Here is a 15,710-nt window from a genome sequence, read left to right as displayed (position 1 = left end):
TCAAATTAAATCATGACCCTACTCAGTGAAGGAGCTGTTTCTCTTACTCTAGTTGCACTATGGTACGTGAGCACGAGATCAGCGAGCGATTTCTCCTGCTAGCACAGTTTCCCCCTCTGAGCAGCTGTAGGGTGCCGTTGATGCTGAGCAGCACTTCTTGCGTGAAGCTGCAGGTATTTTTGCTCTCTAGGTCTCTAACCGCTGCATCCAAACCAGCAGTTGATCTGGCCTTTTAAAGTCAAGCTCTGGGGAGGGGAAAACCTTGCTTTGGTGTATGTTTTTCAGGAGCTTGTGAATTACAGATATGAGATAGTCGTCCTGACTTAGGCAAGCGTGCGGTGGGAGTTACCACATGTTTCTGGTTCTTAGATTCTAATGCAGATGACCCAAACTACCATGGGAACCAGCCTGCCAGCGTGTTTGTGGATGCAGAAGGGCATTTTGTATCTCCAGTGTCTTAAAGATGGGGAAGGAGTGCAATATGCTGAATTTAACAGGAACATGCGAAACAGGAGGCATTGGCTGTGGGGTCATTGCTTTTGGTCATGGGGTTTAATATATGGCCGTAGAAGCTTGAACCAACCCTCCCGGTGGGTGTTGGATATAAATGCATGTTTTCTTTATCCAGCTTCTAACTCTGCATCACTGGTTTCTCTTAGCTGCCGTCTCCTCCGTTCTGTGCCAGGGCCTGTGGTGTGGCTGGTGGCCGCTGAGCGGCAGCGCTGCCCGGGGAACAGCCGTGCTGGGGGAGCAGCGAGCCCACCCAGCGCCCACCTCCTCCCTCCCCAGTGCCCCTCCGCAGCATGGCGTTTGTTTCTCCATGCCGCCTGGATTTTGTGCCTTTGAGGTTGGTACCTGCCTCCTATGTCACCCGTGGCATGTGGCGATGCTGGCGGCTCCAGGAGCAGAAAGTACCGGGCGGTCGGGTACCTGCAGAGCTGTGAGCTCACTTCCCCATGCTGAGTGTTTGTACATCTCTAAAGAGGGGTCTATCACCAAAATGGATTGTCTCGGGCTGGATTATAGCCTCTTTATCCCAGCTTAACATTTAGAAAATCCCAGAAACAGCCCTGAAGGAGTTTGCTTATGAGAGCTTATCCGTGCTTAAAGGTTGTATTCATTTAGCTACTTCTGCATCCATTTTTAGTTAAGGTCAGTGCAGCTGTATGGACAGTGGAGACTTTGTGGGGAGGAGGACTGTGTGGTTCTTTGTTTTCCCATTAACTCGTCTGGTTGGGAATTGCAGCCCTTTAATTAAACCAGTGCAGTACGGACTGGCCCTGAGGTGCTATTCTAAGACTCTTGCGTTCACATCTGCTTTTGGGTAAAACTTGGCCTGTTTGAGGTTAGCCTGCGCTATTGTGTGTCTAAAAGCAGGAAGAAGCAGGGAATCAATCACTGGGGCTCTGTCCCAGCGAGCATCGAAGGGATACGCAGCCTGCTTTACCTCCTTCTCGCTCCTAGCGGGGAGCGCAGCAGCCGACGTCCCCATGTGTGCCATCAGCAGAGACTGCTGGAGTGTGCAGCTGGCCCTTCCTGGGGGGACACGGGGAGCACACGGCACAGCGGCAACAGGATTTAATTAACCAGCATATGGAGAGCTAAGGCGAGCGCTGGACTCAGCTCAGAGCCACCACTGAGAGCTGGAGGGCGGTGACGACAGCCGGCTCCATTGCCTGTTGTTGTTGAAGTTGAGCCTCCCCACCTCCCTTTGCATTTTGCTCCATCAGTAAATGGCTTCGTGTAAACTCCTACAGAAGGAGCGGGCACGCAGGAATGCTGTGGGCAGTGGGTCTGTGATCTCTGTGTATCATCTGATGTTTTTGTCCATGTGGCATTCGTTTGGGTTGAAACCAGGAAAGCTGGTGCATCTGCACTGGCAGCAGTGTGTATAACAGCCTGGCTGGAGCCAAAAGGATATGGAGACTGGCAGGGAAAAGTTGATTGCTTGCGTTGGGTTTTTGTTTTTTTCCCCCCTGATAGATAAGCTGGACCTTGGAGATTTATTTTCTGTGGACAGTGGAGTGGAAAAAAAGTTTAAGCTGTGTTTGAAAACTGTGGCATCCATTGCAAGTACCAATAGAAGTACTGACGAAGGTGGTAGGTGGGTGTGAAACTCTCCCTTCTGCCTTCTTTAGGTGCTGGGACAATTAATAAGGACATCTAAGGATTGTGATGCTAAAAGTAAACTGGCCACCCTTAGCCAGGCTGGCCCTGTGCACAGAAAGCTGCGTATCCGCACTGCTGACCCTGGGAACAAAGGATCCTCCTGAACCCAAACATGTTTGTGTTAAGCCCGGCTGCTTCCTGGCAGGCAGCGAGAGGAAACGGAGCCACTACCTCTAACAGATGTACAGTGAGGAGATTACAGTGTGCGATTAAACACCCTCTCCATCACATCCTCCTCTCCGCCGGCCCAGCCCGGTGCATTAATGGACTCTCCCAGGCTGCCTGCCAAGCTTGGGCAGATGTAACAGGCAGCAGATACTTAATCTCCTGCATCCATGCCTGGTTTGGAGCCGTCTGCTAATGCCAAGGCTTCTGCAAACACACCGCCCTCGCACCGAAAGCTGCGTTAGCGGTACCTGCCTGCGAGGAGGAGCGGGCTGGGGAAAGGCAGGAGAAACGCATGGAATTCACGCTATCCAGAACTGATGAATTCAGCTGAAAAGCTGTTTAAAACAAAACGTGCTTTCCCACGTCATGTTCCCCTTACCTGAGCAGGCTAGGGTTTGCTAATGGACAAGGTGCTGAAAAGTTGGGAAGGGTATTTGTTTTGGTGGAGTGAGTTGCTTTTTGGCTGCTGCGCTTGGAGCAGAAGATTTCAGGGCTGGGAAGTATTCGTTCTCTGTTCATGTGGGTTTTGGTGCCGCCTTACATTGTGGTAGCCAGTCTTAGTGCCAAGTGGTGCTCTTACAATAGACATAATCTAGGCTGGTTGCAAGAAATCAGCTATCCTACTGTCTGTTTAGGATAATTAACATGGTAACGGCAGAGTATGTTTCTTTATCAAACAAAAAGCTGCTTCTAAAATACAAGAACCCCCTGTGGAAAGTGTGAAGATCAGAATTGTCACTACGTGAGATGTGCAAAACCCTCGTCAGCCGAGTTTGGATTCGACTAAAAGTAAAAATCTTTAAAAGTCACTTTTCTTCTCTCGAGCAAGAGCTGTGATCTCAGGCACTGGTACAGTCGCCTTTGTCTGAACCAGGGGATTTCTCCCTGCCTCTGTGTGAAGGGGTCCAACGCGGGTTCCTGTAACTGCCAACAATGTGCCATTGTCTTGGGTAGAGCAAAGGGAGAAGTCGCATCGAGTTCTGCTAATGGCACATGTATCATCCATTTTTGCCCTGTCTCTGTTTTGGGGATGACACTGCTCGGTCAGAGGCAGCACCAGGTGACACTCGGAGTTAGGAAGCCACGGGGACATCTCTTTGTGGGGTGCATTGGAACAGGCAGGCAGAGCTGCCTGTGGGTTTGCAGCTCCTCGTGGCCAACACGTCTTGGGAGGGATCCCAGAAATGTGCACAGCTGTGATGGCACTCGCTGTGCAGCAGTCACAGTAATGCAGAGAACTGGATACCTCCTATCTCATGCCATCCCAGTGCGCTTGGGAATCAGCATTGCCGTGCCTCTTCCCTATCTCCTTGCCCGCACAGAAATCCCTTTTCCCTAGTGTAGGAGACAACTGTTTGGCCAGTAACAGCAGCCTCAGCTCAAGGGAGGGCATTGTTTTTAAATAGCTGCAGCGCACAAAGCAAGGATGGTGGCAGTAGCAAAAGGAATGACTTGGTACAAAAGTATAAGCGGTACCATCTGCTTCAGAAGGGCATCGTTTCTAATTCGGCAGCAAAGGAGGCTCCTGGAGTTAAGTAATTGGGAATAGTAGGCTCCTGGCTGGAAAATGTGCCAACCCTTCTGGCAAAAAGCTGCTAAATCTCTGTTGCTGGCATGTGAAAGTGGTTCGGTGTAGCAGGGCTCCAAAGACTGTCTTTTAACCCTTGATGTATTTAAAAACCCAAGACCTACGGCGCTTTTGATCTTGGAATGGCATGTGGCTGGGTGTTGAGAATAAAAGGGGAAGGTGGGTCCTCATCCAGGTCCATGAGCGGCTCAGAGTGTGATCCTCCCATGCCGATAACAGCCAGATGTGACCTGCCAACAAACACACACAAAGTGGTGCCTGTTTTAACAGCTTTAGCAGGAAGACACAGAGTATGATGAATGATTCATGAGGATCAATAGAACCAAGGCATTTACTGCCCCTGAAAACTAGAGCCTGCCTGCCAAAGGGTGCATTTGCAAGGTGAGTGATCACAAAATCCTCTTGCTGAGCTTTTGGGATGCAATCACGCACTTGGCTCTCCTCATCCTACAGCCCTTACCCTGCAGTCTGCAAACATGTCCAGCTTAGCCAGCCAGCACGAGGAGTCTTTAATTCTCCAGATAAAAGCACAAGCTGTTACGCATCTCCCAGCAAGCACAAATACAAACAAGCCAACGTTTTGCAACCCCCTCCTAGGGATGGCTTCCTTGGAAGCTTTGGTCTTCATCCTGTTTGTCTGATTCATGATCAAAAACAGTGTTGCTGCCTACGTGTGTTTTAAGCAGTTACTTCTATCATATCTCGTATAAACGTTCAATTTCTTCATTAAAATAAAATGAAGGTAACGTATTCAGACAAAATCTGTTGCTGCAGTTGTTGTTTTTCACTAATAGTGTGACCAGGGCTGGGCAAAGCTCTTTTGGGACCTTCTTTTGTGTGGAGGGGAAGAGGATGCTTCACAGCCATACGGGTTTTCCTGCCAGGGGGAGAAAGTTGGATTTAAAACCCTGAGCCCCAGCCATCCTGAAGATGAAACAGTTGGACTGTGAAATGTGTACTTTTTCCAAGTTTGATCTGGGTGTTTTTAAATCTTCCTCAAATTAAAGGAAAATCTCTTGTTTGACCCAAAACAAAATTATGTTTTCTTTGGCCAGCCAACGGAAAAAATCAACTTATCCCCAGCGTTAGTCCAAGTTCCCTTGCCAATAGTGCCTCCACGGCTCTCCGCTTCCACACAGCTTTACCAGGCTCGGATTAGAGCCTTGTTGCCAAAGAGTTTACAGGAACAGGCAAGTTCAGTCACTTGCTCTTAGTTCAGCTCTTCTGGTTAAATTAATAAATATTTGTTCATATCCCACATCTGGTTTAGGGACATTTGTCCACATCCTGTCTTTTTAAGCTGTTTACTCACATAAACTGCTTTAACTTTATTTTGTCAGGTTTTACAAAGCGTCATAGGGATTTGCTTGTATGCATGGTTGAAGCAGTTTTTGATGCAGCTGCGAAGTTTCCATCGTCTGCTGAGTTAGAAGCCCTTTCTAGAAAGGTGAATGGTTTTGGTCAGGAAACAGATGAACTGAATGTCCTTTAGCACCACATTTTCATCTCCGCCGTCTCCTCTGGGAAGTAACCGGTGAACCTGGTAGCTGTTCCGGGAGTTGGAGGTGAACTAGGATTTGTGGACTCTTTCTGTACCTGGGTTCTTGTGCCTTGGAAAACCCTTTGGCTCCCAGTATTTGATGCACCTATTCTGGTCTCCAGCGGAGGACAGACCTGCAGACCTCTATATACCGTATTGCCAGCCCCATCCTCAACTGAGACCCTCCAGCGTGGTGGGGGAAGAGATGGGAATTTTTCCAGTTCCTAATGCTGTTAGTGGTGTGCTGGGTCTTCTCTTCCTTTAATACTTGTTCTTCTCCTCAGGAGACGTGTCGGAAGTGCCAGGGGCTGTGGAAGGAGCACATGAACCTCACCTGCGAGCAGCTGGCTGAGAAGGATGACATCAAATACAGGACATCCATGTAAGTGAACTCCCTGACCAGGCAAGAATGGGGGGTAGATGAACTTGCCATAGCAGGACACTAGGCAATCTACTCCAGGGTGGAGGGGGTGAGAAACCCCCTCTGTTCTTGCAACTAGCCGAGGCCCTTAAGTCTTGCTGGGTGTCACTACCTTCCATCAGGGAGGTCCTAGGGACGTCAAAGCTGAGGGGTCAGAAGGCTCCCAGGATGGGATTTCTTTCTGTGAAAGATCCTTGGTGGTGGATTCAGCTGGTAATTTAAGAGCGTGGGAGAGTTGTTACCAGAGCAGCCTGCTCCTCTGGCTAGCCCAGCGTCTCGCAGGCTGGCACCTGGTCCTTCTCCGAGGTGACAAACCCCCATTAGAGCTGCTGCTGGGGGGAGAAGGGAGGTGTCGCGCAGAGGCAAAGCAGTGTTGAGTCACAGTAAGTCATCATTGCCCTGTGAAAAATCTGGAATGGAGACAATGGGCGGTTTGCTCAGCTACTGCTTTCTGGCTTTGTGGGAGGGGATGTGTTTTCTTACAGAAACATGTCTCTGTTTCAAACAGGTTTGTAGGAATTGTTACAGAGCAGAGTCATATTTTGTAATACGCAGGTGTAAATCCCGAGTGTTTCCCATAAAACCTTTTCAGGGTTGATCTTCCTCATTGCTACAGTAAATGACAAAATTCTCTGCCTTTAAGAAAGAAGGGAAGGTTCATCCATGGAGCTGCATGTCCAGTGCAGTCAAATGGGACTTGCCCACATCACCCAGTCCTTTCCTGTCTGGTTCAGTCTCAGTCTGGCATGAGCAGAGGTTGGAAAGCTCCACACTGGGAGGCTGAATGGCTGTTGCTTGCTCATTGCACAGTCCCTAATTCAGAAAAAAAATCTTTACAGATTTGATATGTCATTTTTTTTCTGCCACTTTTCCTCCCTCTCGCCTACAGGGAAAGAAACGAGTTTTCATGTCCCCTAATAAGGAAAAACTTAGCAGTTGCAAAACCGTTAGCAGAGCGTTGCTGCGGATAGAGGAGTCTAGCTGCCTGATGCAATGCGAGCTTCCTTTTGAAGCAGCGTGTAAGGAAAGGGAAGCACAGCTGGAGTTCAGGCCAAACTTCCTGCCTTGCTCCAAGTTTCCAAAAAAAAATCTGCATGAGCAGCATCCTGTTGAGTGGCGAAGGGAAGAGCAGCTGCAGCTCAGAGGAAAGTCAGTCTCAAGTTGGGTTGGGTTTTTTTGGTGGTTTGTTTTTTTTTTTTTTCTATTCTTAGTGTATCTCCAAACGCCTGGATGCAGGTCAGGCCAGGTATAACTGCAAGGCAGCTGAAGTTTCCACCTTGCCGTCCCCCACTCCTCCGGTTGTGCTGACGGAGCAGTTGGTGGGGCTGTACCGTAGCCCGTTTTGCTGCTGTGATCCTCCTCAAAAATACCTCCCTGTCATCTCCCAAACATATGTTGATTTTGCAGGTCCGCTGGAGTAGCTGGGTGGAGATGCCTGGCTAAGGGAGACCATTCCCCACTGCCAGGTCAGCGCAGCCAGAGAACTGCGCTTCCCTCAATGAAAACACAGTCTCTTTACTCTTCTGTCATCAGATTTCACTTCTAGGTTGTGAATTAAATTGTAACGTGATCTCCAGCGGTCAGAAAATTGGCCCTTAGGATGACAACTTATATTCTTAAGTCTTTTAATTAAATGACTGAGGCTTTCCTCCATTTCTGTGCCAAAAGAGTATTGCTGTGAGCTGAGCCCTTGCACTGGAGCACGTGTTGCTGCCAGGATGTCTCCTGGGGACAAGGACCGTGCTTTGTCCTGGATTCCCATTTGCGCTCCATTAGGGTGAAACCCATCTCTTGAATCTAAAGCAAGAATCTCTGGAAAATGTATGTAGGGAATCTTAAGAGAAGAGGGAAAGCCCAGTCTCTGTGGGGAAAGGTGTGATTATTTTTCAGTTACTGATTTAAATTTAACAAAAACCAAATAAAGCTGGAGTGTAGCAGCCAGGGTTGGAGGAAAAAAAAAAAAATTTAGTCGTGGCAACTTTGTAGCTGGAGCAACAGGCAAATATAAAATGAGCTAGCAGATGACAGCGGGAGGGTTTGCTTTTCCTGAACTTTTATCTCCGGAGCTGTATTTCTCCTCAGCCAAGTCAAGCATCCACATGCCCTTTGGCCCTTCAACTTTACAGTTTAAATTCCTCCCAAGCCAGAGCCTGGTGCTGCAGTGTCTTGGCTCACATGGAAACCAGGATCAGGTCTGCAGCATGCAGCCAGTGATTGACTTTCTTTCACTTAATTTGTTCTTGAGTTGTTATGGGCTGCTTCCAAGTGGAGCTGAGCCCAGACCTCCTTGGAACAGCGGTGGGGCCGTGGGGATGGTGTAGGAGGAAAGAGGAGGGGGAGAGGAGCACTGGGGAGGGGGGGTTAAAACATAGCTGGGATGGTGTAATAGTAATTTTACCGCAGGCTGGTGGCTGCAAGCACCCCTTCTCTAATTCTTTTCCCTCCTCTTGCTTTGCAGAGAAGAGAAAATGACAGCTGCCCGAATTAGAAAATGCCACAAGTGTGGGACTGGCCTCATTAAATCGGAGGGTTGCAACCGCATGTCCTGCCGATGCGGTGCTCAGATGTGCTACCTCTGCCGGGCTGCCATTAACGGGTACGACCACTTCTGCCAGCACCCCCGCTCGCCCGGGGCTCCCTGCCAGGACTGTGCAAAGTGCTCGCTTTGGACAGATCCCACAGTAAGTAACGAAGGACTTTTGTGAATGATTCGCACCCTGATTTCAATTACTGTTCCGTGCCAGCGCGCTGAAATACACGCCTTCCACCAGAGGAAAACGGCTGGGTTTAGACAGCGCGACTTTTTCCCTTTCCCCAGGCAGTTAAAAAATACACTGGAAGCCTACATCAGCACAGTGTCACATCTGACCGCAACTTGGAAGAAACTGGTGTTGCTTTAGGGAAAAACAGCTCCTGTTAGACCAAGGGCTGTGGCTGGAAGTGCTCAGAGTGGTGTTCGGGGGAGCGGGGCTTGTGGAAAGAGCTGGTGGGGAGTGTGTGCTGGCACCAGGCGCAGGAGCCAGCGCTGGGATTACTGGGACTCGTTCCTAGTTTTGCAGCTGAGATGCTGTTTGGTATGGCTTTCCGAGCTGGAGGCAAGGGAATTTGTGTCTTTTTGGTGCCTGGATCATCCGGCTGCTGGCTCTGCGGTCCCTTGGTAGAGCTGGGCCGGTGGAGAAGACTGCCTGCAAGCCAGCAGGCCGGGCTGTTCTCACGGCTGTTGTCAACAGCTGCAAAGGGAGAGCTGAAGCATGTACTGAGCTGTAAGGGAAGCTGTAGTAACTTAATACAGCTTGTAGCTGTGACAAGCATGGGAAAACGTCCTGCAACGTCTCTGTAAATAGAAGTCTTCGATACCGGGAATTCGGAAGGACTGTAAGTAGGAGCAGGAGTTGAATTTGCTGATTTCAGCAAAGCAGTGGAGCAGCGTGGATGTGTATCTGCCAGATCTGCCTTCACAGGCTTGTCTGAGCTTTGTATTTCCCAACACTCCTTTGTTTTGGGCTGCTGCAGCTTGCCAGACTGCTAGCAGCCCCTCTTTCTGCAGGGGATGTGCACCATCCTGCGCTTGTACAGAGCCCAGGAAAAGCCACTCTCCATCTCTCCCTTCCACCTGCATGCCCTTGGGGACATCCCAGCAGTGTCGCAACCAGTGTAAACTTCCTAGTCCTCTGCTTGCCTGCTTTTATTCCCTGCATTATCCTGTCAGTGTGAGGCATTAAACCAAACACAGACATCTCCTTCTAGGCACCCCCCGTCGTGTTTCTGACACCTGGTTCTGCACTGCTCGGATTCCTGTCCCACTCCTTCCCGTTTTCCACTGGGATGCGATTCAGGGTTCTGCAGCGCTGGCATCCTTTGTTCCCATCAGGCCGCTGATTGTGCTGCATGATGGTGTTTGTTCGGAGCCAGAGAAAACATGAGGCCTCTCAAAAAGCTCCTACTGTACTTTTAAATAAATAAATAAATAAGGAGCACAAAGGGGGCACTGTCACTGGGCCATTTCCAGCTCTCTAATTAACCAATGTTGTGGCAAAGAAAAATTTCCCACCATCAGCAAAGTGCTGGCACTGCATGCTCTTTTTTTTGTTTGTTTGTTTTTTAAATGACGGAGCATTGATGGGCTGGGAGATGAAGGTGGGTGGCTGTCCTCACTGTGCCACAAAGAATTACGTGAAACTCAACTGTTGGCATCTTAAGACTGAAGTGATGGATACCTGTGCGCATGGTCCCCCTCTGTGAGGTGCTTAGTGACACTAAGCCAGTCCCACCTGGGTGGTCTGCGCTGTCCTCTGGGAGATGTAAACAGGAGTTAATGTGGTATGTGTGAAGAGGAGGAAAGCATTTGAATCTTGGCATGGGGATATGAAAGAGCAAAAGGCCATTGTATCAGTAGAGTCTTGTCCTTTGTCAGGGATGATGTGCATCCAAGGGATTACCCCATCCCAGCTCTGTTGGCTGCTGCATTGGCATCTGCTCGTGCCTGTTCCAACTCCTCTGTTTCTTCTGTTGGCTCAGTTTCTTCTGTTGAAGTCAGTATACAACAGATGCTGTGCGTGTAGGAAGATGGTATCTGCCATGGGCTTGCACCCGTTTACAGCCATGCTCTATGTGTGTGCAAGTACAGAGAAGACAAGACTGGGTCGTCTCGTCCCCTGTGAAATTTGCAGCCCTATCGCTTAGGAGCTGTCACCCCTCTCCCTGCATTAGGCTTTGCTGCGAAATGTGGAGGGCACATGTGTGGCACCAAATCCTGGCTTCCACTGGGTGACAGGGTGTTTTTTCTTCCAATTTCTGATATCCTCACGTACAGCCTTAACTCAGACCTGCCTTTGCAGCAGAGCAGTGGCACGGTGACAGCACCGTGGTCTTGTCCGTTTGTGTTTCACGGATGTAGGCTTCGGCATTCTGTCAGACCTGGCTGATCTCATACCTTCGTGAAGGGTGTGGTTTGGATCTAACTCCCCATTAGCTACAGCAAAATTGAGGGAACCTTTGTGCTTTTCCAAAGGTTTAACGTTTTCTGAGTTTGAAAGGATTCTTGCAAAAGTATAAGTAAACCTATTCATTAGCTTGGGTTAAAAACAAATTAAAGACAGTCCTCTAGGAACTGCAGCATCTGTTAGTCTTTGTCTCAAATGATCTTAAGAGAGTAAAGCAGACGCTTCAAAATTTCCCATAATAAAAGGTTAGTTAAAATCTTGTCCCTATGCTGTAATCAGACTAGAGTCTAATTTAAATCGGTGCAATATTTGCTGGCTCAGAGACAAGCTGCAGTCGGGCTGTGGTCAGCAGCTTCTAGGGTAGCAGGCAGTAATCGCTTAATCACTGCATTTCTTCTAGAGCTAATCTGTGCCCTGCACCCCTGTAGGATGTGAACACGTGCCAGGAGCTCTTCTCAGTAAGCTGCTTGGCCAAAAATCCTCGTGTGCCTATTCCGCAGGCAGTGCTAGCTTTGGCTCGGCTTGCTGAGACGTTGCTGGCTGCGGGAGGGGCTGATGCAATATTGCCAGAGACAAAGCTCAGGACAGAGCAGTGAGAATCGGCTCTGGGACTTGGGGGCTGCCTTTTCCCCCATTTCTAAAGAGCTGTAGCAAACCTGAGGCTGATGTGTGCGTTTTAGCCGGTTTGTACAAATCCCACGGTGCAATTTGACTAATGCATTCTGATTGTTTTGGTAAACCAGGTTCTGCTCTTGTATGTATTATGTTTAATTTAATACCCGTCTTTGGACTATCAGTAATATTGCACAGCGGTGTTTTTGGCTTTCAATTTTAAGATGTTTTCACTAAACTCTTAAAACACTCCCAAAGGCCCATCATTAAAGTTCAAAGCAGAAAACTAATCAGTATAAGGTGTTTGCAATTATCCCTCCTTCTAGCAATATAAAAATAAGATGTTGAGTGAAGACTCTGTAAAACTACAGATGCATTAAGAAAATGCATGAAGTACACAGCGCTGCCTTTAGGAGTTGGAGGTGGGGGGAAGCACCTCTAAATGTAGGGCGGAGGGTGGTTTGTTTTTCTGTTTTTGTTTTTTAACGTACTATAAAATGCCTTAATCACAAGCATACGGGTGATGCAGGGTATTCCCAGAAAGCTATCAAGATGGAATGCCTGTTGTTAAAATAACTCTGCGTTTCTTAAAACACCAGCGTGTGCTTCATCCCGGTCCTGGCCTCCCTTGTCCTGCAGCACTGCGGATGCCCCGTTCCAGTTCCAGCACAGCCTGCTTTTATCCCTGCCTCCTGCTGCATGGCAGAGTGCTGGAGACAGCCGATGCCTGCTCTTGCTCAGGCTCTCCGCAGCTGATCTGGGAATGATTTGAAACAAAACCCCTTAGTCCTTTGGAAGGCTCCGTCGTGAAAAATCATTTCAAGTTTATTAGTAACGGCTGCGGCCACACGTACGTGGAAAAAGCAAGCAGTAAAAAGCCAGAAAGGGGGAGGCGGTGGTGGTGAAGGCGCTTTCTAAAGACAGGGGAGGGGTTGTGCAGCCCAGCAATAGTTACCGGGTCTCTTTCTTTCAGGAGGGGGGCAGCCGCTTTCCTGCGACACTTCATCATTAAAGACGATGAGAAGCACAGCAGATAAAAACAGAGCTTTCAAAAGCTCGGTGGAGGGCACTTTTGTTCTGGGCAGAGGAGGTTTTATTTGGGGGAAGGGTGTCCGTGTGTGTCTTGTGGAGCTTTTATCTCCTTTGCCGCTGTGTGTTGTTGTTCCTGAGGGGCCGTATGTTTATGTGTGCAGGGCCCTGCGTGGGTGCTGGCCGTGGCTGCCACGTCCCAGCATTGTTGGAACAGGCCTCCCTGCCATGAAAAGGTGCCTGGCTTAGCAACCCAGCCCAGCTCCGGAGTTAATCCGTCCGCAGACCCCAGCCATGCCTTCTGCTGTGATTGGCTCTGTGCGTGCCGCATTCCCTGGATTCAATGGGAGAGGGCTGAAAGGAAAAGCCTCCTCCATGCCCAGATCCTTCGGCGGGTGGGGGATCGCAAAGGCAGGCTCTCGGGCTGGCCAGGGCTGAAAATTTTTGGTGGCTACAGGACTGGAGATGGTTCTGGCCAAGAGCATCCCACTGTCCGATTCAGGACAAAAATCCATCCATCCATTGTTTTGCTGCTTAAAAATGCAGCTGCTATCAATAGCTGCATTTGCTTTCTGCAGTGTTTGCAGATAAGGAGGGTGAACACATCTCATAGAGCCTTTGCATTTTTCCCTTGGCCACCTCCCTTCTCCCGTGATGCAGCGGAGCCCGGGGAAGGGCCACGCTATAGCATTGCCCCGCACGGAGAGCCAAGTTATGTCCTTGCTCAAAAAACATGCGAGCTGGCTGGTGCTGAGAACCCCCCAGGGTCTGGGAGGTTGCTTTTCTTTTTTCTTTTTTTTTTTTTTTTTCTTTTAGAGGAGGGGGGTTGTGTGGTGGTGGTTTTTTGCTGTAGGCAAGGCAGCTGACAGGAAGATGACTGTTAACTTGACAAGATAAATCCCTTCAATCCATGCAGCCTGTGAGTAGGCTATTAAAATTATAATCTAATCCTTTATTAAGGGACTTGAACCCGCTCAGGAAAATGGACACAAGAGGCTTTTGAAATTGTACTGCAGCCTCTACCCCATGTGACATTAAATAGTTTCTTACCACAACTGCCAGCCGTAAGTGTGCTAATGAAAACTTAATTTTTGGTGTGGATGCTTTACCCCTAGATGAATCTGTCATCTCTCTCCAGTTACGCTGGAATCAAAATACAGCCTTTGCTTCCCAAAGAATTAGAGGTGTTTTGCAGAAATCACTGTTGTACATGGTGAATATTTGCAGCACTGAGACTTCTTTTTTAATTCTGACCTGCACTGGTGCAAGATGTAATAGACAGAACATGTGGCGTCAGCTTTCCTTCACAAATACCCTAAAATTATCTTGCTGTGCACATAGCAATTTTTTTTTGCTCCATCTGGGACATGAATCTTTCTTAAATACTGCAGGTATCGAATTGTGCTGCTTGCCAAGTGTAATGTCACCTCCTGAAGTAGGGAGGTGCATATTGTGCTGTGTATTTTTGTTCTTTCTATATTAATGGATACTGGTTTTTCAGAAATACTGATGCAAAAATCATTCTAACCCAAGGCTGGGTGTGCAGGATTAAGTCCAAATGCATCTTAACCTTCCAGTGTGGGAATACATTCTTATCAGCAGAGAAGCAACAAAGCTGATAACTGCTGTTCTTGGAGACAAGGTTTGTTACACCTCTGCTGTGATTTGCAGTTGCCAAACCAGTTGGGAACTGGTCATCTTGATGGGCATCTGTTCTCGGCAGGTTTTTTTGCACCCAGGGTGTGCTGCAAGGTGCACCCCTGCTTGAAGAGCAAGAGGGGAGGAGGTTGAGTGGGGATCTCTGGCTGTTGCAATTGGGGTGATGTGTTTTCTGTTGTCCTTGCAAGACAGACATCATTTGGGAGGTCGGGCAGATGGGGTTTGCTCTTCAGTGTTTCCCTGGAGCTATGGGAGCTGCAGTAATTGAAGCCAGCATCACCTTGGGTCTGCATGCAGCTGGCTCGCCAGCCCCAGGGGCAGATGGCTTTGTCAAGCCCTCATTAGTGCAGAGGTCAGCTGCAGTTTAAACTGGGAGGGTCGAGTAGCCCTTGCTGCGGGAGGATCTCATAAAGTTGTGTTGTTCGTGTGCCCTGTTCCCCAGCCTTCTGCAGGACTGCTCGGTGTCAGCAGCAGCGTTTGCAGGAGCTGCAGCATCACGGTGGGGGGGTGGCAGGATGGCAGTGTCCTGGGAAAGTGCTCTTTCAGGGGGTTAATCACAGCCTTAGGCTAAAGTAAAAGCACTTTTCATAAGTTAGAAGGTGTTTCTGCATGTTTCTAGGCTTTAAGGTGAGGTTTATCTTTGTGTGAGGGAGAGAGATGGGGTGACATTCAGTTGAGCTTAAAATACGTTTCTTGTCATGTAACTAAAAAAACCCTTCAGGTGCATTTTTTCCAGTAAAAGGCAATAAAGTGGGGAGGGGTGGCTGCCTCCATTTGCAAAGCTTTGGGGCCACCCTTTGGGAGTGCTGCTCAAGCGGCGAAGGAGCCGGGGGGGTTTGGTTGCTGGTTGCAGACCGTTCCCTGGTGGTTTTCCAGCCAGGGAACGCTGGAATCTGATACTGGGGGGGTAACTAGAAGTTCTGTATAGGCTCAGAAGAGCCATTCTTCAGCAGTTTTTATGGAGATAGATAGGCTGTAATTAGCAGTCCGTGGAAGCAGCCTGCTTGGAGGGGGCAGGTGATGGGGAGCATGTCCTGGGAAGTCTTAATTTTAACCATTGACTCTCAGAATACTAAAAGCAGGGGGAAGTATTGAGTTTGTTGGCTTTCTGCGCATTAAGATAACTTCAGTCTCCCAGGGAAACCTTATCTGCTGGCGGGAGGAGGGGACATCTTAGCGAGCTTCCCAGGCGTTGCTGCTAGACATGTGCAGGACCATGAGATTGGAACTGGGAAGCCGACTAGACTTAAAATAATTTCAACATAGCTGCACACATGAAGCATATTTCGGATTTAGTCCCAGAGCGCTCTTCAAAATAGAGGATATTTTCCGCATTAAGAGTGTTCAGGAAGAAATGAATGGGTTTTGGCAATACTGAAATTAGGATGAATAAAACGAGGCAGAGCCTTGTGCATTGTGGGGTGCTTGGGGCTTGGGGTTCCCCTCCTGCTCCACCGTTAGCGCTCATGGAGGAAGTGCTGGAGCAAACAGCATGCTCCTTGCTGTGCAGGTGGACCCCGAGTGCCTGATGCAGGTGGTGTGTGTCATCCAGCAGCTCCTGTTCTTGGCCTTCTTCCCTGA

General features: G+C 48.9%; 1 protein-coding gene across 3 annotated transcripts in view; it reads left to right on the top strand.

Moving 5' to 3' along the window:
* RNF216 (ring finger protein 216) overlaps positions 1 to 15,710 on the top strand; it is an 80,964-nt gene that overhangs the window by 59,620 nt on the left and 5,634 nt on the right. For all 3 annotated transcript variants that reach the window (XM_055805091.1, XM_055805092.1, XM_005228990.4), the window contains exons 14-15: positions 5,750 to 5,847; positions 8,345 to 8,567. In XM_055805091.1, coding sequence (XP_055661066.1) covers positions 5,750 to 5,847; positions 8,345 to 8,567 — 321 coding nt within the window. The remainder of the gene's footprint in view (positions 1 to 5,749; positions 5,848 to 8,344; positions 8,568 to 15,710) is intronic.

Source organism: Falco peregrinus, chromosome 5, assembly GCF_023634155.1.
Source record: "Falco peregrinus isolate bFalPer1 chromosome 5, bFalPer1.pri, whole genome shotgun sequence".
NCBI lineage: Eukaryota > Metazoa > Chordata > Aves > Falconiformes > Falconidae > Falco > Falco peregrinus.
This window is presented reverse-complemented; position numbering and strand designations above follow the sequence as displayed.